General features: G+C 38.4%; 3 protein-coding genes across 4 annotated transcripts in view; 2 read left to right on the top strand and 1 right to left on the bottom strand.

Moving 5' to 3' along the window:
• Window positions 1-12,780, top strand: part of abcc13 (ATP-binding cassette, sub-family C (CFTR/MRP), member 13) — a 51,434-nt gene extending 38,654 nt beyond the window's left edge. The window contains exons 12-23 of the mRNA XM_082183924.1: window positions 5,259-5,316; window positions 5,699-5,918; window positions 5,995-6,146; window positions 6,372-6,527; window positions 6,630-6,829; window positions 7,589-7,709; window positions 7,783-7,884; window positions 8,077-8,220; window positions 9,136-9,294; window positions 9,560-9,726; window positions 10,286-10,480; window positions 10,580-12,780. Coding sequence (XP_082040050.1) covers window positions 5,259-5,316; window positions 5,699-5,918; window positions 5,995-6,146; window positions 6,372-6,527; window positions 6,630-6,829; window positions 7,589-7,709; window positions 7,783-7,884; window positions 8,077-8,220; window positions 9,136-9,294; window positions 9,560-9,726; window positions 10,286-10,480; window positions 10,580-10,664 — 1,759 coding nt within the window. The 3' untranslated portion in view covers window positions 10,665-12,780. The remainder of the gene's footprint in view (window positions 1-5,258; window positions 5,317-5,698; window positions 5,919-5,994; window positions 6,147-6,371; window positions 6,528-6,629; window positions 6,830-7,588; window positions 7,710-7,782; window positions 7,885-8,076; window positions 8,221-9,135; window positions 9,295-9,559; window positions 9,727-10,285; window positions 10,481-10,579) is intronic.
• Window positions 12,781-12,920: 140 nt separating this feature from the next.
• lyz (lysozyme) lies at window positions 12,921-14,125 on the top strand. 2 transcript variants are annotated; one of them, XM_082183932.1, is made up of 4 exons: window positions 12,921-13,125; window positions 13,275-13,430; window positions 13,647-13,726; window positions 13,902-14,007. In XM_082183932.1, exons 1-4 carry the CDS (start codon window positions 12,990-12,992, stop codon window positions 13,959-13,961), a joined length of 432 nt encoding a protein of 143 aa, XP_082040058.1. In that variant the 5' UTR covers window positions 12,921-12,989; the 3' UTR covers window positions 13,962-14,007. The 2 variants fall into 2 exon arrangements, with proteins under 2 accessions (XP_082040058.1, XP_082040057.1); XM_082183931.1 differs by having other exon boundaries at window positions 12,922-13,125; window positions 13,647-13,722; window positions 13,898-14,125.
• A 1,316-nt stretch (window positions 14,126-15,441) lies between these two features.
• Window positions 15,442-22,104, bottom strand: chodl (chondrolectin). Its single transcript, XM_082183929.1, has 7 exons — window positions 21,739-22,104; window positions 19,916-20,261; window positions 19,665-19,822; window positions 19,510-19,560; window positions 19,338-19,424; window positions 18,083-18,179; window positions 15,442-16,609 (listed from the first exon to the last, which is right to left on the bottom strand). The coding sequence occupies exons 1-7, from the start codon at window positions 21,812-21,814 to the stop codon at window positions 16,525-16,527; spliced, it is 900 nt and encodes a 299-aa protein (XP_082040055.1). The 5' UTR covers window positions 21,815-22,104; the 3' UTR covers window positions 15,442-16,524.
• Between the last annotated feature and the right edge of the window lie 2,153 nt (window positions 22,105-24,257).

The following is a 24,257-nucleotide window of genomic DNA, read 5'->3' as shown; positions in this document are numbered from 1 at the left end:
GAAGCAACGCCATGGCATGCAGTGAAGATGCAGCCTTCCCACAGGCCTTGTAAGCTCTGCCCGCCAAAGCAGACGAGAACTTACAGGCCTTAGAGGGGAGACGAGGGACTCCCTTCCAGGAGGTAGCGGTCGCTGGACACAGTTGCATCGCAACAGACCGCTCCACTGGGGGGATCGCCTCGTAACCCTTATCCGCACCTCCATCGAGGGTAGTGAGGGAGGAGGAGCTACCAAGCCTGTTTCTGGCAGAGAAAGGTGCCTTCCACGACCTAGTGAGCTCCTCATGCACTTCAGGAAAGAAAGGTACCGGAGTGGCGGGCTGAGAACCAGACTGGCCCGCTCCAAGAAACCAATCATCCAACCGAGACGGTTCGGGATGCGGTGGAGTATTCCACACGAGCCCGACCGCCTCGGCGGCCTTCTTGAGCATAGCCGTCATCTCAGGATCCAACATCGGCGTCGCCACCCTCCCGGAGGAGGGCAACGGCAAAGAGTCTTCCTCCGTCAAATCAAGCTCTCCCTCTGATGCTGAGATGGACATCCCTTCGTCCGGAGTCACCCCAAAAGAAATGTCCGGTCGGTCCATCACAGAGGGACGGCGCATTCCTGCTGAACTTCCCCCGGCTACGATGCCTGAGAAACGAGAGGGATCCACGGGGCCACGCCGGGCGGATTACCCCTCACCGTAACTCTCAGATCACCCATACCCTGCGGCATTCCAGGTTTCCCCTGGGAGGTTAACCCAGGGGGCGCTCTAGAACGGGGCAAAGGCACGTTTAACGCATTTAACGGAAGTGAGTCTCGATCTTAGCACCGAGATGATCATATCCCCGCAATGAGGATATGAATCATCCACAAGAGCCGCTTCAGCGTGCTGAATGCCCAGGCAAGTGACGCAGCTCTCGTGGCCGTCAGAGGACGACAGAGACCGACCTCACCCAGAAACGCACGGATGAAATGGCATCTTGAAAAAGACACACAAATCACAACCGTTTTTGCTCTTTTAGAAATGGGACCTGTCACCAGTGCCGGAGCACACAGGGGAACAACCGCGACAACACTCGAAAGTGAAGCACTCACTACTTCCGCCCTCAACCGCGTCAACAAAACACTCTTACTAAGAAGAAAATGCTGTGGAAACAGCTGAAGAGAGCTTCCGTAGCTCGCAACCACCGCTGCAACTGCTGTAAACACCGACACCAGGAGAGTCTTCCAGAAGAACACTGGCACACTCGTTGTATAGTCGCTCGATCAGAGAGCATCAGAATGAACCGATCAGCTCTGAAAGCGAAAGACAACTGGTAGGTGCATCCACTTCCGTGTTTTTACCCGCAGGGTAAGGCGGGGCGTTGATTACGCATTGTTGGCGCTTGTTGGCTTGATTTTAAGAGTAATCAGAGTGATCGGGCTCACTAGGAGTTATCCCATACAGTCGGTATACGATCGACTAAGTTGAACGTTACCCGACTGAAAGGGAACTGGAGAGATGTGATCCACTTTCTTGGTTTTAAAGACACTGTTTCATGCAAATTATCCAGCATACAGTCAACTAAGCACAACAATATACAGAACATAACACTTACATTTACAGGCAGCACATTACTCACATAAAGGAATAAAAGCAGCTTTCCCAATTGCCTATCTCGTTATTCTAATGCAACACGATAGCTAAAAATGTGACGTGTTTAGGTATACTTACATGTACATTAGACATAAATGGGTTAGTGATAAATGCCTTAAAATTTAGGAAAAAAACCCAAATGAAATAAAAATAAAAGTTGTTTTTACCATCATGTTAATTAGAAATCTACTATATATTTTAATTTCAAATCATAGGATGTTAGTAGTCAAAAATGTCTTATGCGGTAACAGTGATGCACATTAAATTATGTAATTTTTTAATTATCATATATTCAACAGTTATGGATCTCAACTACTTAAGAGAATGGCATCAACTGAGAGGCCTAGTTTTTTGGGCAGATGCCGTGATGACCAACTTCCCGGCGGCAAAAGAGTTCGACTTGAGAAATGCAATTGGGGAGCATTTCAAGCAAGCACCAGGGAGAGCAGAGGGTTTGGGGTATAGATTGTATTCTTGTAAATGTTCAATTTTCGTAACAGCAGCATAATAAACCAATGAGCCGCGTTTCGTTTGTCAAATGTTATTGTTTCGGTTTTCCGCATATTTTTATTCCAAATGTTCAGCAGATATTAGTTAACCTATTGAACATTTAATTTATTTAGCCTATTGTTTAATTGGATTGCGAAGGTTTTACTAGTGAAATAGGACTTATTTATCATGCATAATCCAAACAGTCCTGGCTCCGCACATCCGATGACTGTTTTATTTACATGTTGAATTAGGCTGCCCTGCATTTATGAATTGTAATTTTTATTGTGGTAGTTCTGTTACATATGGAGGACGAAACCTGTAAAACCAATAAATAAATACGCAAATTAATGAATAAATAATTAGGTCCACAAAAATATCTACATAAATAAATATATAAATAAAAAATGTACAAATAAAATTACCTATTAAAAGGGGAGAGCGGGGTTGTTTGGCACACTTCTGGGGTTGTCATATTTCTCAGTCATGCTATATGTTAAAAATTTAAATAGTCTAACCAGTAACAACTGAAAGGTTAAGATCTCAGCTAATCAACAGATACATTTAATGTTCACAAATGATTCCTAAAAATGTTTTATTCATCATTAAAGTCATGTTGTTGTGCACTTGTGCCATCCAGTCCCAGTATGTGGGTTAGTTGGCACATGCATTGGGGTTGGTTGGCACAGATGCTATAGAAGATAGTGCCCATACTGCTAGTCATTTCATCAAGTTAATTTCTGTGCTTGGGTACACAACATCTGAGACAGATCAGTCAGGTTATTTGTGAATCTATCTATAGAGGTTTGGATACTTGTTCTACCTGGTCGATAACACAGAGCGATATGGCAAATATCAGCAGTATGTAGTATGCATGTTACAAGGTAGTAATTAAGGATGGGCTAGTGACGATGGCCGAGAGAACCAACCAACATTCAAATGTTTGGTTACACTTTAGGCCTGTGAAATTAATCAAATTTTATTTTCAATTTCAATTTTGGCTTCCAAAGACTATAAAAAGAAGATATTTGAGGTAAAACTATAAAAAATAGGCGGCATTCCATCTAGCGAAACTTGCTTCCCTTCACAGCGGTGCGTTGTCATTTCTCCCTAAAGCCCAAACTTAACGTCAGAATCAGCACAATCTGTGATTGTGAAACGCAGTCCTCTACTGTTGCTATATTGCAGGATGTGTTTGATAGTACAAAGAGCTATTAAAAGCACAATAATCAAAAGAGATGCTCCGAAACGCACCACAACTAGACAAGCAAATTATACTTTTTTTATGCACATCTAAACGATCAGATGCACACAAAATTATGTCAAAATGACCGTCTTGGAGAGTATTCACTTAAAGTTGAGCATTCAATGCGAAAAACTTAGTGCAGGCTACAAAAGGATTCCTGTGAATAAAAAAAGAAAGAAACGTTTTTAGAATTGCAATATTGAAAATTTAAACCTATATCTTATATAAATACCATATCAGCACCGCTAATAACTTAAATTGATGGAGGATGAAACATAGGCCATTGCGTTACCTGTTGCCAAGAAGCGAAGAGTTATCATTAGGCGTTCACCAGGTGAAATGGCATCTTTGAAATTTGTATTTTGCCATTGAATGATTGGTGTCATCATCCGAAGTAGATGCTGAAACTGATTAGGGATCACCCGAGCAAAATTTATAAAGCTTTGTAAATCTTCTGACTGCAGTTGTCTGCATAAATTCGAGAAGGCGCCCCATCTTCCCCTTCGCTGCAACCACGGCTTCACCCACAGCCTCTTTCGTTTTGCTCGCATTTTTTCAGGCGAAGAATGACACGCAAAGACATTTGTAACAGTAAAATTTGGATTGTGGTTACAAGACCATCCATTTTTTCCCCCATTCAGACTTCACTCACTCTGAATCGAAGTTTGGTGGTTGTCTGTGCAGTGTGAATTGGCCTTTAGAGGCCGCCATTGAACTATTTGTGCTTCCCGTCACGGCCACGGAGGCCATTTCTGAACTCTCTGAGCTCCGTGTTTCAGTTCTGCCATGGTCTCCAACTCAGCATGCCATAGTTCCATGACCCCGCAATGGTCCCTGCTCCACCTTGGTGGTCTTCAGCACTGCCTTGGTGTTGTCCACTATAATTTTTTAATATCATGTGATTTCCTGTTCCTCTTTTGTGATCTTGTCATTGGTTCTTTAGTTCATGTGTCATGTTCTCATTGCTTTATTGTCCAATCCTGTTATCAGTTCTGGCATTTAATAGGTTCATGTTCATTAGTTCCAACTTGTCATAGAGTGGTTCAGGTATGACTTCAAAACCGGAAATTTTCCTATGGGGTTTTACAATGGGGTTTTTCAATTTCTGAATAAAACAAAGCCTGTGGTAAACATACTGTAACTTGCACACACTCGCACCCCAAGCTGTCTTATGTACAGTAGTTACTTATAATTTTTTTCTCAAAAATGATCAAAATTTGTTTTTTCGCTATGGGTGTGTGTAATTTATGTTGTAGAAAAAAACATCAAAGTATAGTCAAGTTATGTTTACCACAAGCTTTAATATACTCATAAATTGAAAAACCCCATTATAACCCCATAGACCTCCGGGTTCTGATGTCATACCTGCACCACTCTATAGGTTGTTGTTGTCTTGTGTTTTCCCTTGTTCGTGTATTTAAGCCCTCATGTTTGCCATGTTTCCTGGTCGAGTATTGTTGTTTGTGTATTCTGATGTTAGTTAAGTCATATTCATGTTCGTTATGTTCTAAGTCTAGTTTAGTTCCAGTCATCCTATTATTTTGTTCACTTTGGATTATGCAAATAAACTGGTCATTGGTTCACCTCAACTCACCTTCAGTGGATTAAGAAAGGATGATATCCACAGAATCACAGACAGGGATTGTTGGTCACAGGATGGTGGCACCTGATAAAACCTCATGGGAAAGAAAACCTCTAGTCTAACTGAACAGGGGAAGTTCCCTTTTTAATAAAAAGGGACATTCCCTTTTTATTCCAGATTAATGAACTTCTTGTGGTATCATCATCAACAAGCTCCACCTTATTTCTCCACCCACCCTGTGGTTTTGTTGTGTTCATGCATGCAACGCATAGTATCCTTTACACATTATATAAATATTCTTGATGTTTTGATTTTTACAGGTGTAAAGATAAGCTCAGTAATTCTGACGAGAAACGAGATCACTCTCTATTCCAAAAAGTATGTACCAAAAATGATAATGTTTATGGTCATTTTAATTAAAAAAATTAATAAATGCATTTTTTTCTTAATTATTCTTTTTATTTTACTTAATGTAATATTTTAAAGAAAAGAATCATATTTTAAAAAAAAAATCTAAATAAGCTTTGTTTTATTCCTCATTTATAAGTCATAAGTGTCTGTCAAATAAATAAATCATTCAAAATGTTTTACTCACCCTGTTCTACTTATGTCTACTAACATAATTTTTTATAGCAGTGTCCAAGTGACCATAAAATAAAAGCAAGATTTTCTGTAAATAATGGCTTGATGATACAGTTTATTTTGGAGTGAACTCCTCTTGCTGTGAATATTGTGTAGTGATGTGGTTTTGTAATTCCAGGGCAGTGGAGAGGCCCGCAGGCTGTATCTGAGGGCTTTTGGCTGGCGCTGGGTGTCAGTTACCTCGCTGTCCTACCTGTCTGTGTGTGCTGTTAGTTTAGCACAGGATGCCGTCCTGAGCGTGTGGACGGGTGAAGCCAAAGAAGTTCAAGGCCTGGAGGAGTGGAGAGAGCTCAGAAACTCACGACTGTCTGCGTACGCGCTGCTCGGACTCCTGCAAGGTTGTTGTCAACCTGTAGTTCCATAGACAAGAGTTTGTGTTTCTTCTTAGCTTATTTATGTGCTTTTGTATTGCAGCCTTGCTTGTGTGCTGTGCCGCCTACTGTCTGACCTGCGGTTCTCTCAGGGCTTCTCATACGCTACACTCTGAGCTGCTGTCAGATGTTCTTCACCTGCCTGTACATTCCCAGAAGACAGACGGCGGATGGCCACTGCAATCATTCACTCAGGTGAGTGTCATCCTCCAGAGGGCGGTGTAGAGCAGAGGTCAAAGCATGTGACCTGAAAATATTGATTCCCACGAGTAGCAGGTCATCACTGTTGTGTCCTTGGGGATGTAGATATTATATTAAATAACAGACACAAGCAAATATGATGGAAATCCAACATATATCTGATTTTATCCCATTTCAACAACACCAAACAATTCTAATTGTGTTCTCATGTTGGCTCAGGATATGCAAGTGGTTGATGAAGAACTGGCCAAACATTTGCACAGCTGGTTGAGGAGTCTTTTGGACATATTGAGCACCATCACTTTGATCATCTTCATCATGCCAGTTTTCAGCCTAGCTGTGTGCCCGCTGATAATGCTCTTCCTTCGCATTCAGGTACGTTAATTTCCCATGAATGTTTGACCTGAAGGTTTATACAGTACATAAACCACCATCTAACCCCCCCCCCCCCCCCCCCCCCCGCCCCCCCCCTTTCAGTCTCATTTTTCTTCAGGTCACATACGAATCAGACACACTGAGACAAACCCTGTTGTTTCAGCTACTTCTCTGGAGTGTGTGACACATTGTGTTGAAGTTCCACTTTCTGGGCCAAAACACAGGCAGGTGTGTCTGATGCACTGCCTCCAAGCCTCACATCAAAACCTGCTGGTCAAGTACAACAGAATCATCACCGAAAGGTTAAAAAAGGTTTTTACATACATTTTGTTTATGCTGGTGATTTGTGAAGGATTCCGGAAAGGTCTGCAAGTTAACAATTAGCTGAGTAAATTATTTTTTTATAATTGACAAAAAATATATTGAATTAAACCATTTAACACTGAGTTAAATCAACTAATTAATCAACAAGGATTGTGTTAATGTTAATTTTGATTAACTGTTTCTGTTGTCCCACTTCAATAACATAACTGGTGCTGATGCTGATATTTTAGCTTTTGTAACAGTTTTTCTTATTGCCTTTTATTGTTATTATTAGTTATAGAAGTCTATAGATCATATTTACATAATTTATTTGAGATATACTGATAATAAACATTTATTTATGTACTGAAAATATCCATATTTAAATCTCAGGCTGAAGTTTGTGTATTCGTCTGTGGACAGAAAGATTTGTGTTTAAGGTGTTCTGCAATTTTAGTTTTGACCTCCACCTGAAACAAATGAGAACTACGCTACACTAGGGGGCGCCATTTGAGTGTAATATCGTGTAAAATGCATCTGTGACTGATATATTAGCTTTTGCAACTGTTTTTGTTTTTTGAGTATGTTGTATTTTCAAGCCAATAAAATATAATTTTACATACCTTTGCAGTAAAACTAAGTTTTAAATGTAAATGTTCTCTACTAAACCTGTCAAATAACTGTCATGTTTATTGCAGCATATACAGCTTTGATTAATGTGATTGCTTTATGACCAAAAGCAATATTTCTGTGTGCAGTTGGGCTGTGTTGCAGTTTGATGGCGTTGCTGGGATTGTGCTGTTCCTGGTCAGTCTGATTCTGCTTGAGACTCAACCTGACTCAGGGCTCGTGGCTCTGGCTTTGATCTGTGCCTTTAATGTAAGTTTATCTGTACTGATACCTAATCTGAGTTTGAATAATTCATAACGATTATGAAAACATTTTGTTACAGATTAAAGAAGCTCTTCGCCGCTACCCTCAGGCCGCCTCTGATATCAACATTGACATGCTGAGCATGCAAAGATTTTGTGAATTTGCCAAAGTAGAAAAGGAGGTACAGGGTAACATAATACTTATTTAACACCTAAAAAATCCTTCCATTGTGCTTGCGCAGTCACACCTTGCACATAACCCTACATGGTCAAATTAATAGTTCCCAAAAGGATGACTCTGATTTTTTAGTATCATTGGATGTCATATCCTCTGCATGGACATGAATTTAACCAAATGCCCCCTTTTACCTCAGGCAGAATGGACAGTCACCCACAGACCACCCTTTGACTGGCCCCGGCATGGAGAGGTGAAGTTCAGGAACTATGAGTCCGAACCCTGCTCTAAGTGCACACCAGCTCTTAGAGGAATTAATCTCACCATTTTAAAAGGGGAAAAGGTATTCTGAATTCATTTATCTAACTATTTATTATTTTAGATTTATTCATTTATTTATAAATAACAAATACATTAAATATTTATATTAATGATAGATTTGTTTGTATTTGTTTTTCATGTATTATTCATTTTTTATTCATTAATAATAATTTGAATAATTTAAGATTAGCTGATGATACATTTAAATGTATTTATTTTATTTGCATACTGAATATATCAGTATTTAAATTAGGGATGGTGCGATCCAATACTCAATATCGGTATTGGTCCTATACGGACCTTTTTTGCCAGATCGGGGTATCTGTCAGTACGGGACCGATCCAAATTAATTGGTTGAATTATTTCACGGAAATTCTTCCCTCCTCTGCGAGCTGTCAGTCATCCTTCATCTTCAAACACCGTGTCGTGTTCAGCTGTGACAGTTAGAATGTTCCCATTATCACGCATAATCTGAACATAAAGGTGTTCTTCTGTTTAAAACTACTGTATTTTTCATCACTGTAATCAGTGATGAAAAAATCACTAATTTATTTATTAGTGATTCTGAATGGTATGGTACTCGCTATCGGATGAGAGGACTGGAGTAGAGGATATTCACACAGTAACTGAAATTTAAAACAGAAAAAGGCTCAGTAAACTGCTGGACAGATGCAGTACTCTCAGTGTTGCGCGCACACAGTATACCTTCGCTCTCTTTATGTACATGTGTGTGTGCACAATTTTCTCTGTATTTATAATGTAGTAATGTGTTATTAGTGAGGTATAGATATTATAAACTGATCAAGAAAAAAAAATTGGGTTGGTGACTTGACGTCAAGGTTGGATCGATATCTGTACCGGACATGAGAAAGTGGTATCAAGCCATCCCTAATTTAAATCTGAGGTTGATTTTTGGTGTGTTTGCGTGTGTCCACAGATTGGAATTATAAGCAGGGGGAAAGCAGACACCGATAGCTTGGTTAGCTCTCTGTTCCGGACAGTGGAGGCCAGGAGTGGTGCTGTGCTGATCGACGATGTAAACATTACCCGCATGAGTCTACATGACCTCCGTAGCCGTCTGCAAATCATTTCTCAGGTTAGACCAACAATATTAGATCTGCAATGCAATGCATACAAGAGAATGAGATCAAACTAGTTCGATCCAGCCAGAGCAAAATCAGTCAAAGTCTGGAGGGGAAGGAGTGTTGACAGGTAACAGAACTATTTTACTGGGTGTGGTTGAAGGAATGCTGTCGAATAATGTGTATAATGTTAAACTTGCTTTACCCAGGCTCCACCAGTAACAAGCATTATTCAGTTATTGTTTTCTTTAATGAGTTATGGTGTCCCATGTGTCACAGGTTCCTGTACTGTTCTCGGGACCCCTGAGGGCTAACCTGGACCCATTCGCTCAGCATACTGACGCACAGGTGTGGCTGGCTTTGGAGCTCTGCCATCTCAAGGAACGTGTTCAACAATTGCCTGCTCAGCTGCTGCACCCTGTTCAAAGAACGTCTCTCACTTTCAGGTGTGTGGGAATCATGGCAAATTTGGAGAACGCCAATTTGACATGTTTATGTAATAGTCAGAGTATAACATCATACAGTTGTTATATAAATGGTTGATGTAGTATTAATAGTATATAATTTATTTAATTATAATTCTAATTGAATTATACAGTTATTTAATCCAATTCCCAAATAACAGGATCACAAAAATTAAATACTGAATTAAAAAATTTAAATAAAATCTATTAGAAAAAAAGCTTTTAGAAGCTTCTCAGTTGAATATTAAAAATCAAATTCCATTAACTGGAATTTGCAGTTTGGGCAAACCGAAATAACTGAGTTAATTCATTGTTTCCCACAATTTGGTATAAAGGCTGCTCATTTTGTGTGTAAAACAAACTACAGTGAGAAAAGATTCACGGTCTAGCTGGAACCAATCATGAGTCCAGATCTGGACTGTGGCTCTGGTTTATTGCTGCATGAAACATTATAGTTTTCTCCATGGCAACCTTTATGCACAGGGACAACAAACAATTGGTTGTTATGGGTTAAATATTTCTGTTTTTTGTGTTATGTAAGCTTTGGCCAGAGGAGGTTGCTGTGTTTAGCCAGAGCCTTGCTTGCAAGGGTCAAAATCCTGCTTGTGGAAGAGGCTCTTCCTTGTGTGGACATAGAAACAGAGGGCCTTGTCCGACAGTTGATCCACACAGAGTTTAAAGACTGCACCGTACTGTGGCTCGCTCAGAACCCGCTGACTGTCATGCACACTGACAGGTCAGGAGCTACAGTCCTTTATTTAACCTGTGACTCATCCTGTCATTTAAATGTCAAGTATTCATGTAAGGCATTTCTGATCTGTTGTTACTCCTTCAGGGTGCTGGTTTTGAATAATGGACAAGCTGTGAAGTTTGACGCCCCTTCCACTGTCTTCCAGCAGGGACCACTGTTCAGTCAATAAGACGAGACCTCTTGCTCTTACAGTACATCCAATTATTGTTATCATTTATTCTTTTCGTTTCTTTGCTGACTAGAATGTAAATAATACAATTAGTATTTATATAATAATAAGTTTCACAATAATTTCACATCATACATTAGTTTCCCTAAAGCACAGTTTATTGAATCTAATTAATGTTTCATATGCCTTTGGACAGAATATACTGAATAAAATGTTAAATAAGTGACAGGTGGAACACAAACAGACTTTGAAATATTATAGTGAATTGTGGGGGTTATTTTAAATGTATTTAAATTATTCATTCATTTTTTTCGTTATATTTTTCCCAAAAAAAATTTGTAATGTATTATTTATTTTGATAATTGAATGTTTATTAATGTATTACAATAATATTTGTAGCTTTTTCTGCCACTTAATTAAAACAAATATTTAATTTCACACATAAGCACACAAACATGCCAGTTTACATTGTTTAATGTTAACTTAAGTTTCACGATTCCTTCGATACCTAAGGGCTGTTTTCACTGAATTGTATAGGATGTTTTATTTCAGCTGATGTCAGATCAGAGTTGATCATTTATAACAAAATTATATTTTTGACACTTTTGATACTCTTATGTCAGTGTTTTACAATGCAGTACAATATGCATATGAAAATTAGGTTACACTTTATTTTAAGGTGTCCGTGTTACAGTGTAATTATACACATAGGTACAGAGTAATAATAATTAACATGTACTTATTATAGGATTAGTGTTTGGTTTAGGGTTAGTTGCATATGATTATGCACAATTTATAGTTATTATTATAGTAACTACATGTAACGTTTAAGGACACTGTAAAATAAAGAGTTAATGAATATTAAACCAGAAATATGAAAAATAATAAGCAACAGCAGGTATTATTGTTTTGTTTTTTTCCTTCTAAGGGCTGTTTGAGGTTATGCACAGTGGCCGTTTGAGATGTTTGTTGACACATTCTCCTCGTGTCCATTTCCTTTGCAGTTATTGTCAGTTATTTGCACATTAGGTTGCATTATGGTGCTGGGGTTTTTTCACAACAGTTTTCCACATTGTAACTGTCTCCATATCTTTCCTTTTGTGCTTTGGTCCGGTCATTTCAGGCCTTTCAGTTGACAGTTGTTTCACCAAGAGTGTAGTTTAGCATTAAGTTTTAGATCTTTTTTTTATAGCATATTAAAACCTGTATGAAAATTTCCTGAATAAAATCCAAAACGCAATATATATTTGATGTGGTTTTTATAAATTTTTATGTTCTTTAATACTGCTCTTTTTAGCTTCATCATGACTACAGGAGGTTTTCCCCCTGTATTGAGTATTTCGTCTTATTATGTCCACTGTTGTCTTTATCTAAATCTTTTCCAGTTCCTCTGCATGACATTTTCATTTAATTATTTAGCAGACGCTTTTATCCAAAGCGACTTACAAATGAGGAGAGCAATCAAGCAATAGGGCAACAATATGCAATTGCTGTGACTAGTCCCAGTCTAGATATGAAGACCTCTAATGCAAAAGCTTCTAAAAGCCACCTATGTCAAAAATGAGATAATAATATTGAGTGAATGCTCTCCGCACATAGTATACGTTCATCAAATACTTTCACCTCAAACTCACTAAATTCCAGCCTCAGCCCATTCAGAAATGTCGGTACTTATAGGTAGAAACCTATTCATAGGAGCCTGATAAAAATTGTAATATTAAAGAACAACGTTAGATGGACTTAGAGGCTTTTGCATCTGAAGTCTTCATATATAGATTAGTACGTTGAGTACTAAGTTTAGAAAAAGATGCTTCTTCAGCCGTTTCTTGAAAATGGCTAAAGACTCAGTAGCTCAGGTTGAGTTAGGAAGGTAATTCGACCAGGTAAAGGTCCATAAAAGTGATTTTGTGCCTCTTTGGGAAGCTTCTGGAGGGCACACAAGTCTGAAGTAGTGAGTTTAGGTATAGTGGTGCAGAGCCAGTGGTTGTTCTGTAGGCAAACATCATTGCCTTGAATTTGATGCAGTTGGCAACCAGTGCAATTTCATGAGGAGATGTGTGATGTCTCTCTTCGGCTCGTTAAAGAAAAAAGTAAATGAAAAAAATAATTGGTTCTAGAAGTAAAAATATAACATCCTAAAGTCAGTTATTGCCTCAGCTGCAATAACTGGAGCAACTGCAAACTGCATGCACTTGTGAAAATTGGTTGCGACACAAACCTCTCATTTCACTTATAAATAGTCCCACTCAACAGCTTCCACCCTCCATCTGAACTCCTCTTCAGATAGCAGATATTGACAGTGAATTTGTGAGCAGCAGTGCAGAAATGAGGGTGTCTATTGCGGTCTTGTGTCTGATGTGGCTGTCCTCCTGTGAGAGCAAAACACTGGGGCGTTGTGACGTTGTCCGTATCTTCAAGGAAGAGGGACTTGAGGGCTTTGAGGGATTCTCTCTTGGCAATTGTGAGTACTTTGTTTCTTATTTGCATTATCACTGACTTGCAATGTTTGGCATATCTGATTGTATTTTTTTTTTGTAGATCCAGCTATTGAAAAACCTTCCATAATATATTGTATTACTTTGGTTTGAACCTTTCACTTAATTTCAATAGATGTGTGCACGGCCTACTGGGAAAGCAGGTTTAAGACCCACAGAGTGCGTACGGCTGATACCGGGAAAGACTATGGAATCTTCCAGATAAACAGTTTCAAATGGTGTGATGATGGCACTCAGGGTGGACAGAACATGTGCAATGTGCCCTGTTCAGGTACTTTTATTTTCTTTAAATGGATTCCATATGACCAAAAACATATTGATTGTCCTTTATCAATAGTGTAGTGATGCATAAAGCACCGCTTACTCAGAGGTAATTTCCAAACTTAGCAGCTTTAAATTTATTTTGACAAAACTTTTTGACCTCAATGTGTCTATGTTTTAAAACTTTAGTATAACATTTTGTATATAAATGTTTCCCATCTGCTAGATTTGCTTAAGGATGACCTGAAAGCTTCAATTGCATGTGCAAAGCTCATTGTGAAAACCGGAGGACTGAAAGCATGGCAAGTATTCATTATAAACATCCTTGGGCACAACTGACAGAGCTTATTTGTCACATTGCTTGTTTCTTTAGAGATTTGTCCTCAAGCTCTGCCTAATATTGCATCATATCTAAGTGTATTGATCTGTCGTGCATGTGCGTTTTTGACATGTTTATGTTGATCTTTGTGTTTGCAGGGAGACCTGGGATAGTTACTGTAATGGCCGTACGATGAAACGCTGGGTGAAAGGTTGCGAATAGCACTAATAAGCCCTTGATTGCCTGTGGGATCATTAATTACCTACAATGATTATGTGCTAATGCTGTTTAAACTCTTGGTTGATGTGACTTTAAAGTCATTGTCATCAGTAATATTTGTATCCTTGATCTTGAGATGTATATTAAAGCATCTTCCCAAATTGTAACGTTGTGCTTGCGTCTCACTTTTTGCTTAAGCTGATGCAGCAGAAAATTATGACAGATGGTTTGTTTGATATTACTAGATAGTAGTGGTGGGCTTTTATTTAAATTGCTTTTATTAAAAATTGAATAATCTGTCACTGAAACCCCATATTGATTGACCAGTACTCTGAATATTAAACATGTCCCTCTAAATGTCTATGCCGATTACATCTCTTACATCCAATTTCAGGTGAATTAAATAAAACTATATGAACTATATGATCCATCCATCATCACAAATATGTAAAACCCCACCTGAGTGCAATGGCATACACTGATTATCATTGCCAAACCCCATTAATTAGTATTTGGTATTACTGATTAGTAATAGTAATGTCTTTGACATTTAGATTTGATTTGGAGCTTGCAGGATGCACTGTAAAAAAATAAAAAATTCGAAGTTGTTTATAAAACTAAGAAGACTAAGAGTATATTTTACAAGAACCTCCCCATTTCCATCATAAACGAAGCATATTCCAGTTCTAATAGAGCGATGTGAAGAGCTGTTTTGGATCTTGGTCGGGTGGAGAATGAGATGCTTGTGTTTTGTATCTCTAATAGTCTAAAATCACCCCCCTCTCCAGATGGGGAAAGGGTTTGTTTCTTTAATTCTACCCTGTGCCTCCAGACTAGTGATTACAGTCATATCTATAATTACCAGATCCTGAGTGTGTGACGTGAGTTCTCCTGTCGAAGCATAGGACTGATTAGTTTAATTGGCTCCGTAATTAGCAGTGTGCTTTAAAGTCTATGCTGTCACTAATTGCAGACCAGGGTAAATCGCATACAAAGTACCACATCTTTTCGGTGTTAATGCGGTCCAGTTCATTTGTCTTATGTCTGGCTCTAACTCTGCCTGCCAGCTGGACCCCCTGAAAGCTTTCTGATCTCCGCGTCTATTTAAATTCATGGCCATAACTGTGTTTCTCTTAAACAAATACAAATGGTGCAATTGCCAGTAGTAATCTGTATATTCAGCTTTGATCCATGTATCTAAGGAACATTTTTTCTTGAGCGTTTGAGGAGCAGAGATAAGGACGTGAATTATTTGAATGCGATTCCTATTCATATCTGCTAATCACATTAAAAGTTGTTTATCGATAACAACCTACATACAGCTTTTTAATATGTGATAAATCACAAAACATAATACAGATTTCGTGCAACTCGGACGTCAAGTAACTCAAAAGACTGGTGTTTTTGTTGGCGATTAAGCATTTACTGTATGTGGTGCTACAAACAAATGGCATCATTTTAGAGACATAAAAACTAAAACATCTTCACAATTAAATATTTTTAATCCGTTTGTACACGTCCAATTCCCGTCTCAAAAATATAAAAAGTATTAACAGCACATTTTAAATCCAAACACACAATATTACCCACACTCACAGAAACGCATCTTCCTGTACAACCAGACGTCTAACTGACTAACTTCGATATCTGATACAATATTTCACAATGATGCAAACCAGTTTAATACTTTTTAGCGTAGATATTTTCTATATGCAGTGTTGTAAAAGGTGATGATAAAATATTCTCATGCAAAATACTGCATATACAAGTGGCAGCTTAAAGCAGCTTTGTAATAGCATCATACAAAAAAATATGTACATTTCTGATTAATTCATCTGTTTTTTGATACCAATGTCCTATAAGCTGCAGAGCAAAACAGTCACTATTTAAGCCAGTCGTTCCAGTAATTTAAGTAATGATCATGTATGTTTTAAAATTAATCTCATCATTATCAAATTATCAGTTGTATGCAGGTAATTATACATGGTGTTATGGCATCATTGGCAATGCATCACACTGCATGAGTAATGTATGAGATTAAATAGGCCTCTTATTTCTTGAATGAGACACAAAGTACTCCAATTCTTCAGAACCCTTTTGAAGCAGGCTTTTTTATGCTCTTTAAGTGATTCAGTTCTTTAATGTGTCACTAGCTTCAGTTTGTGTGACATTCGCTGAAGGAACTCATAATTCCTCTTTTTATGTGGTTCCCACTTGTACTTGCTTTAATTACAGTAATTTAATTGCTCACTGTGTTTGGTGCCAATTAGCATTCACCCTCCCTAAGCAGCCCTCAGTACTCTCAGGTCAGACTATCTGACATGAAACATGAAATGGAGAAGAAGGTCATGGGAGTGAACAGGAAACTGCGTGGTTGTGAGAGGCTGAGGAGCAGCTCTAAGCACAACATTTGTACAGAAATGCGATACGTGTGTAACTGCTCTTCTGGTGCTGCACATTTGAGCTTGTTTTATTAAATCACACACTAAACTAACAACCGGACGAGCGTGTTGCTGACCACCATTCGACAGAACCAGGAAGCTGCTTGAATCGTGGAGATGGATCTTTAAACCTCCATGCCACTGTCTGTCTTTGGCGTCTTGGAGATCCAGAGAGTTGATTGGTTAACGCTTGTTTTGGTCCGTGGTTTACTGTTAAAAAATATATATATAGAATTATATACACAATTATACAGTATTTATATACTGTATAACAGGCTTGTGTATCTGTCAGTGTCACTTTTCTTTAAAATATGTGAGTACACTTCCAGAAAATTATTTGCAAACATTTTACTTATAAAAGTATTCACCCAAAAATGTATATTCATTTACTTATCATGTATGAATATTCCCTCATGTCTTTCCAAACCTGTATGAGTTTCTTCTGTGGAACACAGACGATATTTAAAAAAGTCTATGCAATCAAATTCAATATTGTCCATACATGCATGGACACAAACAAATCTTCAAAATATCTTTTGTTTTGCACTGAAGAAATGCATGCAGTTTTGGAATGATATGAGGGTGAGTAAATAATGAGAGTACTTATAAGTTATAGTTTTATCTGTTAATATATACTGTTATACTGTAATCTGTTGATATGGGCACAGAAGTAAATATGTATTGCTTTTGTGTGCATTGTAAAAGTTCAATTTCCCCACTTAAATCTCCCCTTTGGTTTTGTTATTTTCATAATTTGTTGCTGAGTTTTACTGGAAAAGTTTTATAGCACAATGCATGGGAGACATTTAAAGGTATTCGCGATTAGAAGACCGAAGCAAAGCAGCCGTTAAGTGACTCCTCCTGGTTTTATGCTCCAAGATGGTTTTTAATCACGAGAACAAGTGGCAAACATCGTAAAACATAGAAGCATCATCTGCTAAGGAGTTAAGACATTTATCCAAAAGCTTTGAACTCGCTCCAGGAAGCCTTTTACTGAATAAAGCGCACTCAGTCATTGCCAGTGATTTAAATGTATTGTCTGAGGATCCCCGTCTGCCCAAGTGATTGGAAATATGTTAAAAAGACATCAATTTGTGGGAGCGTCAGCGTATAAACATAATAAATTACACAAATAAGCCACTATATAATGCCTTGCCAAGCACGGGCCGAGGGTTAAAGGGAGATGAACTGTGTTTGTGTTGAGGGCCGGGAGAGGAGGACAGGAATAGCTAGCTTCAGCAGTTCTGTAGACCCGTTCCCTGCCAATCTGGATATTGATGGGAATAAAAGTCAAGTTGGACTCTGTCTCCAATGCAGTGTGATGTAATGCGGCAGGAAACCCCCTCCCCCTTCAAATATGCCAAATCCATGCTATAATGAGTATGTTGATGATGATTAGTATGGGCTAAGCTGTTTTGCCGGGCACAGTTATAAACAGAAGAATCTAATTAATCACAGTAAAAACTCTGGGTTAGTGAAAGAAATAGAGGATTTGTGTCAGATTTTGGCTAGTGAGCAGAAAACCTTGATTAATCAAGACGCTAAGGCTGTTATTGTATAAAGACGCTGGTGAGACACTGACTTCCTGATGTGTCGCAGTATTTGGATGATACTGTGCATAATAGGACAGCGCATTAGCATTAGTCTGACAGCGTTTACAGTGATTTGATCTTAATGGCTCACCTCTTGCTCAACATCTGGAAACAGCACGTCCCTGAAGCCACCAGGATCAGCAAGAGAAGAGGGATGGTAGGGATAATCACGTAGATTAGCAGCATACCTGGGAAAGAAAGAAAAAACACTTTGATTTCTATTCACATTCAGGCATTTATTTTGAGCTGAAGGAATATTCTGCGTTCAGTACAAGTGAAACTCAGTGAACAGCACATAAAAACATTTATCAATCAATCAAATGTTTGGGTTCGGCAATATTTTTTCAAATGTAATTTATTCATGTGATGGCAAAGCTGAATTTTCAGCATCTACTCCAGTCTTCTGTGTCACATGATGCTTTAGAAATAATGCTGATTTGGTGATCTTTACTGTCACTTTTGTTCAATGTAATGTATCCTTATTAAATTAAATTAAATTAAATATAAATTAATATAATATATCATATTAATATAATATTTAATATAAATTAAATAAAACATATATTCCTAAAAAATCTCACCCCAAATTTTTGAACAGTAAATTAATTCTTTTGTTAACGTGTATTATTTGATCTATAAAGCTATTTAAATAATAATTTTACAGATATTTTAAGGTTTTAAGTTTACAAGGCATTCCGTTGAAGACATTTTAAAAGTGGATATAACTTTAGAAACTATAACTTTATTTTTACACTAAAATCAAGGGTCCCACTTTATATTAAGTGGCTTTAAGTACTATGTATTTGCATAGATAAATAAGTACAATGTACTTATTGTGTTCATGTTGTATTGTAAAACACTTTTGCTGCTATTGAGGTGTGATGCGGGTAAGGTTAGGGACAGGTGTGGTGGTATGGGTGGGTTTAAGGGTGGGTTAAAGAGTAAGGGAAGGTCAACAGTGTAGTTACAAATGTAATTACATAAATTAATTACAGCTGTAATTACATGCAGGTATTTTTTAAATATAAGTTCAATGTAAAAACATATGTGTACACAATAAGTCCATTATATCAAATTATTAATTTCATAGTACATAGTAGTTTAAGCCACTTAATACAAAGTGGGACCAAATCATGCTAAATGCTTGCAGTTTTAAGTCTTCTATTGAAACTTGAGAAATTGAAATTGGCCCCATTCACTTTCATTGTAAGTTCCTAATTTTTTTTAAAGAAAGGAAAAGTGGAAATTCTTTGTGGTAATCAACACTAGACCACAAATGCTGTTGAATAAGCTTAACTTGTACTGAACACAAAATATTCTTTTCAGAATTTTAAATCTAATGTTACTTGAGGGCCCTGGCATTATAAGTTGAGGGCTCTCGTCCTGGTCGACGGGAGGTGTTCTCCTCTCCTCTTGTTCTTCTGTTGAAAGATCTGGAGGGCACATTTACAGATTAGTGTCAACACATCTTTAAATCTTTATGTCAAATGATGATGGATTTGACACCTGGCTGCTTACCAACATCACGCCCTCCAGGCCTGTCGCTCTGCTCTTTTACCAGGTAGCTTTCTGCTCAGAACAACATAACAAACATTGTAAAGCAGTGAGTTCAGGTTGATCAGGTAACTTTTGACAGTCATCTCAAAAAGTTCACACGGCAAATCACCTAGTACCTGGTTCATACTTGCAGATGAAATTGTGCTTCATATTGCACCGGTCATCGTTCCACTGGTAGAGATACGGCCCGCCAGGCCCGGCGAGAGCAGTAGGCTGGTGATACATGACCACACAAGCTTCTCCTCCACAGGATGGTTCATCAGCATACCAGTTTCTAGAACACAAGTCCTAATGTTTGACTGTTTTTGATCCATAACCCTGATCCATAACTCTGCTTTGAACAGGCCCCAAATCAATCACATCTTACCTGAACTGTGAGACACTTCCATCAGTCCACCTGTACAGGTTGGGGCATGAGGCGAAGCTGCCAGGCTCCTGTGCGTTCTCGCCCTCCACGCGAGTCAGGCCGATCCAGAAGTCTCCGTCCGTGATGCCCGACCCGGTGGCAGCACTAGTGGAAGTGGAGATGCTGAGTTCCCGCAGGAGGTGTTCGATGTGTTTCTGCTCTGCCGTGTTCTCAATGCTCAGCAACGAACCGCCGTCCATTTCGCACGCATGCAGAGCCTCCCAGAAGGCAACGCGACTCGTCACGTCCCTGAAGTAAGCGATCTTATAGCAAGGGTGCTCAGAACTGCCTTGACACACTGTCTGACCTGAAGAGACAAAATTCATGCTGCATTCTTAGAGATTTCTTGTTCAGCATGACTTTCCAGATGATTGATGGATGGATGGATGGATGGATGGATGGATGGATGGATGGATGGATGGATGGATGGATGGATGGATAGAAAATGCATGGAATTATTATTTGAAAGAAATCATAAACAAAGCATATTGCATTATAGAAAACACTTAAGATACACTGATGGGCCCAATGAAGAGAACTGTGATTAATACACAGACTGTTAAAAGTCTAATAATAACATTAGCTCCCTGCCCGGGAGGTACTTTAAATAATTGCTTGGTCCAGATCTGCAATATCATCAGTTTGAGCAGTAATAGGGCTGGGTTTAACTGGGGGGAAACTAGACTCAGCATTTTCTCAACCAGCTTCCTTAGCTTTCTTCCTCAATTCCTGTCTCTGTGTGGCACAGTTTTCCTCCTTCCAGCATGGAATGTTCTTGTAGTTCCGTTCTCCAAAACTGCCGCTTTCTAGTTACCTTTGTTAAATCCTGATCTCATCACAAAGAACTGCACAACCGATTTTAATTTCCCATGGTGCATCCTTTAAGTTCACACATGACAAACCTGTTGTTTTGTTTTTTCTGTTCATTTGTCTGTCTCTCCATCTCTTTCATTTTCATTTTCATCTAATATTTTCATTCCATCTCTTCATCAAGAGAGAACGGTTTTCAAAAAAGTCAGAGACAAACTTCAAGAATAATCTTCAGGACAAATATTTTTTTAGATGTTATAATACAATTATAATGTTTTTGAGAGATGCTTTATTTATTTAAAAAAATAAAAATAAAAATAGAGGTGAATAAGAATGAACACTTAAATACAGATAAAAAATGATGCCATTTTGAATTTTATGACAGCCTCTAGAGTTCATTCCACATCTAACAGTTCTTCACACCGGAAATCAGTTTGAGCAATTAAACACATGAATATTTTTTTTTATAGATTTTATCAATATTCCTGAAAGCAATATTTTTAATTCAGACTACTGGTGTGACAATGGCTCTAAAGGGACAGCTCATCCAGAATGAAAATCTTATCATCTACTATCATCATAATATCATATTGTTCCAAACCTGTATGCCTTTTTTCTTTCGTGGAATTCAAAAGAAGATGTTCAGCTTCAGTCACCATTCACTTTCTTTGCATCATTTTTCCATACAGTGAAAATGAATGGTGACTGAAGATGTCATTCTGCCTAACTTCTCCTTTCTGCCAAACAAAGAAAGTCATACAGTTTTGGAACGACATGAGGATGATTAAATGATGACAATATTTTCTTTTTTGGCTGAACTATCACTTTAAACTTAAATAATTGCGTCAGCAAATCCTTTGAGCATCATTTTACCACCCAAAAAAAATGGGTACAATTGTCCTCACTGACTGAAATTCTGGAAATGAATTAGATGAATACAAATAGCTTTAATAATACATACAAATGAAACTTACCGCTCACAACTCGCGCGCCATGGGTGCACGAGACCAGGAAAGTCAAAGCACAAAGGATACCGAGTTCCGCGCGCATCCTCGCGTCTTTCACTGGAGTAGATGATGGAGTGAACTTCACACAGACTTGTTCCAGTCAGGCGCCTTTTTTAACGTTTATTGGCAGAGTCTCTTCTTCATAGTGTTCAAAGACATGATTTCCACTGAGCAGGGCTGACACTTTGCAGAGCGCCTCTGAATTCTAGAGAGAGAGAGAGAGAGAGAGAGAGAGAGAGAGAGACTCGCGCCTCCACTTGAGAGTGCGCTTCTGCTCCTCTTCAATGATGTCTCCCTCGCGCGTGGCTGGCTGGGCTGCACTGCACTAGAGGTAATCGAACAGGGCGCAGATGTTCATCACCTCCTTTATAAGCAAAACACTTCTCAGGCGTTCTCCAGTTATAAGGTGGACGATGGGGAAGGTCACAAACAGGTTTAGTGTATAAAAATGATTTAGGCAGCATTGGGTCAATGGTTGAGGTGAAAACACTCTTGAATAATATGCATTCAATTTAAAGAACAAATAAGACGCAGCCCAATTATTATATATGTGATGTATAACATTGATCATATACAGACAGATTTGTCAGAAGGATACAATCATGTTGCATTATAAACAGATGGATTTGTGTCAATTTCAGTTACCCCTGCTATAGGTGGACAACCTTTTAACCATTTTAAGTGCCATTTTAAAATTATTTTAATCTCATTTGTTTCTGTTTATACATTTAACAAGACCAATTCAACTGAAATCCTTCCACTATATGGTCACATTCACTTTGCGTTGAGTCTTGATCACCCTTTTGGGGTTTATTTTGCAATAATGACCATCTGATGGCCGATTATCCTGCTTATTGCACTGCTATTTACCAAATGAATAAATAAAAGACATAAAATATTGATTTGAAATTGTTTTATTATGTGAGAAGAAAAAGGCTGCAAAAGCCACAAAAAAAAAAAAAAAGACCACTGAGTGCTGCAATTGACCAGTCAGAATCAAGTATTCCATAATTTAAATATTAAGTAGCGTACTATAAATTAATAGAATTACCCTTTTAGAATCAAAACAAAGTCAATGAGGACTGACAGCAAAATCATGTAAATATATAAACAGATGTAGACTATTTCCTGTCAGACCTCCCATTAACAATATCATCTCTTCTCAGTTGACACCCTTCATCTCTGTTATTAATCTCTCTTTACTTTTAAAAAGTTGTTTTCCTCATAGAAAATCATATGGTTTCCCTGACTGCCTCGTCATGGTTCGGATCCATGAGCTGAATATCCGAGGGAGGATTTTCATATTGTCCTCAAACACGTTTCTCTGTATGATAACTAATTATGTTGTCAAAGCGAGACGTCAGCTCTGTATGCGGATTGATCTGTTCATCCTGCAGCGTGGAGCCTTGCCGATCCGAAGGCTGTTAACTGAGCTGTAATATGCATCGACGCAAAAATGCTATTACTTAATTTGCTGTTCCCTATCGATTACTTATTTCCCACTGAAAATGCCATTCTGCTCTACCAGTGTTCGATAACTACACTGAGATATTCTGTGACACATTATCAATAAAAAGGCAGCTGTGTTATTATAGGACCCTTGTCAGCGGAGGTATTAAGGAGATCTGGCTGGAAGCACCAGCAGCAGAGAAGAGAAAAGAAATGTCAGGCAATCACGAAAAAAGGGGGAAGCTGAGTGCACTACCGGCCAGCTTGCAAAAAAGAATGTCTTAACTGGGCCAGAGGAATGGGGTAGTGCTGATTTTGCAAGGCCGGACAATGGGCCCAGTCTGCAAGCTCTGCCAGAACATCACATAACTCTCCGCTCTCATCGTCTGCTTCTCACAGTTTCTCCCCCTCGCTGTCTTGTCTTCTTTTCAGATCAAGCATCGAAGTCAAACTGAGTTCATTCTATCAGTGAGCTTAATTGCCCAGAAGTAATCAGCAGCATCAGGTTTAGGGCATGCACTGTTCACATTAAAGGAATGAACTGTGCTTTCCTGCTAAAAGAGGTGGATCCAAAGGGATCTAATGTTATTGCTTTGTGTTGACAGATGCTGCGACCCTTTTTAAGATATTGGCTTTAAATGCATTCACGTTTTTTGTGACACTTTTAGCATTCGGAGACCCCAGTCTGAGACACTGACCAATTTTTAAGATGGTGCTGAGTTGGAACTCTATTGGAAATCTGACGAGCAGCCAAATGCTTCAATAGAACACTTGTACTGTTCATTTGTGCCACCTTAGGATGCCCTGACCTATGAACTATGACCCCCGTGAACAAATTTTCTCATTTGCATGTACTCTTGAGTATAAACAATGTGTCAATGGGTTATTAAGTCTCAGAGCGTATATTTGAGCATTACTCTAGTCTGCCTAATTAAAAGCTTGATTTTAATTGAATTAATAATCTCATGAGTGGATTATTTCTGAGCAATCATAAAATGTAGATTGCTTTAGTGTCTTAAAAAAGAAAAATCCATTGA

This window comes from Leuciscus leuciscus (genome assembly GCF_965113295.1).
Source record: "Leuciscus leuciscus genome assembly, chromosome: 11".
Lineage (NCBI taxonomy): Eukaryota > Metazoa > Chordata > Actinopteri > Cypriniformes > Leuciscidae > Leuciscus > Leuciscus leuciscus.
This window is presented reverse-complemented; position numbering and strand designations above follow the sequence as displayed.

What these genes read in the sequence shown, in the direction of transcription:
- lyz (XM_082183931.1), top strand. Translation starts at nt 12,990, where the DNA reads ATGAGGGTGTCTATTGCGGTCTTGTGTCTGATGTGGCTGTCCTCCTGT. An exon ending in GGGATTCTCTCTTGGCAATT is followed by an intron (nt 13,126 to 13,274) that starts GTGAGTACTTTG and finishes TAATTTCAATAG; the next exon opens with ATGTGTGCACGGCCTACTGG. An exon ending in ACCGGAGGACTGAAAGCATG is followed by an intron (nt 13,723 to 13,897) that starts GCAAGTATTCAT and finishes TTGTGTTTGCAG; the next exon opens with GGAGACCTGGGATAGTTACT.
- chodl (XM_082183929.1), bottom strand. Translation starts at nt 21,814, where the DNA reads ATGCGCGCGGAACTCGGTATCCTTTGTGCTTTGACTTTCCTGGTCTCG. An exon ending in CATCTGCAAGTATGAACCAG is followed by an intron (nt 19,561 to 19,664) that starts GTACTAGGTGAT and finishes TGTTCTGAGCAG; the next exon opens with AAAGCTACCTGGTAAAAGAG. An exon ending in GCCTGGAGGGCGTGATGTTG is followed by an intron (nt 19,425 to 19,509) that starts GTAAGCAGCCAG and finishes TGTGCCCTCCAG; the next exon opens with ATCTTTCAACAGAAGAACAA.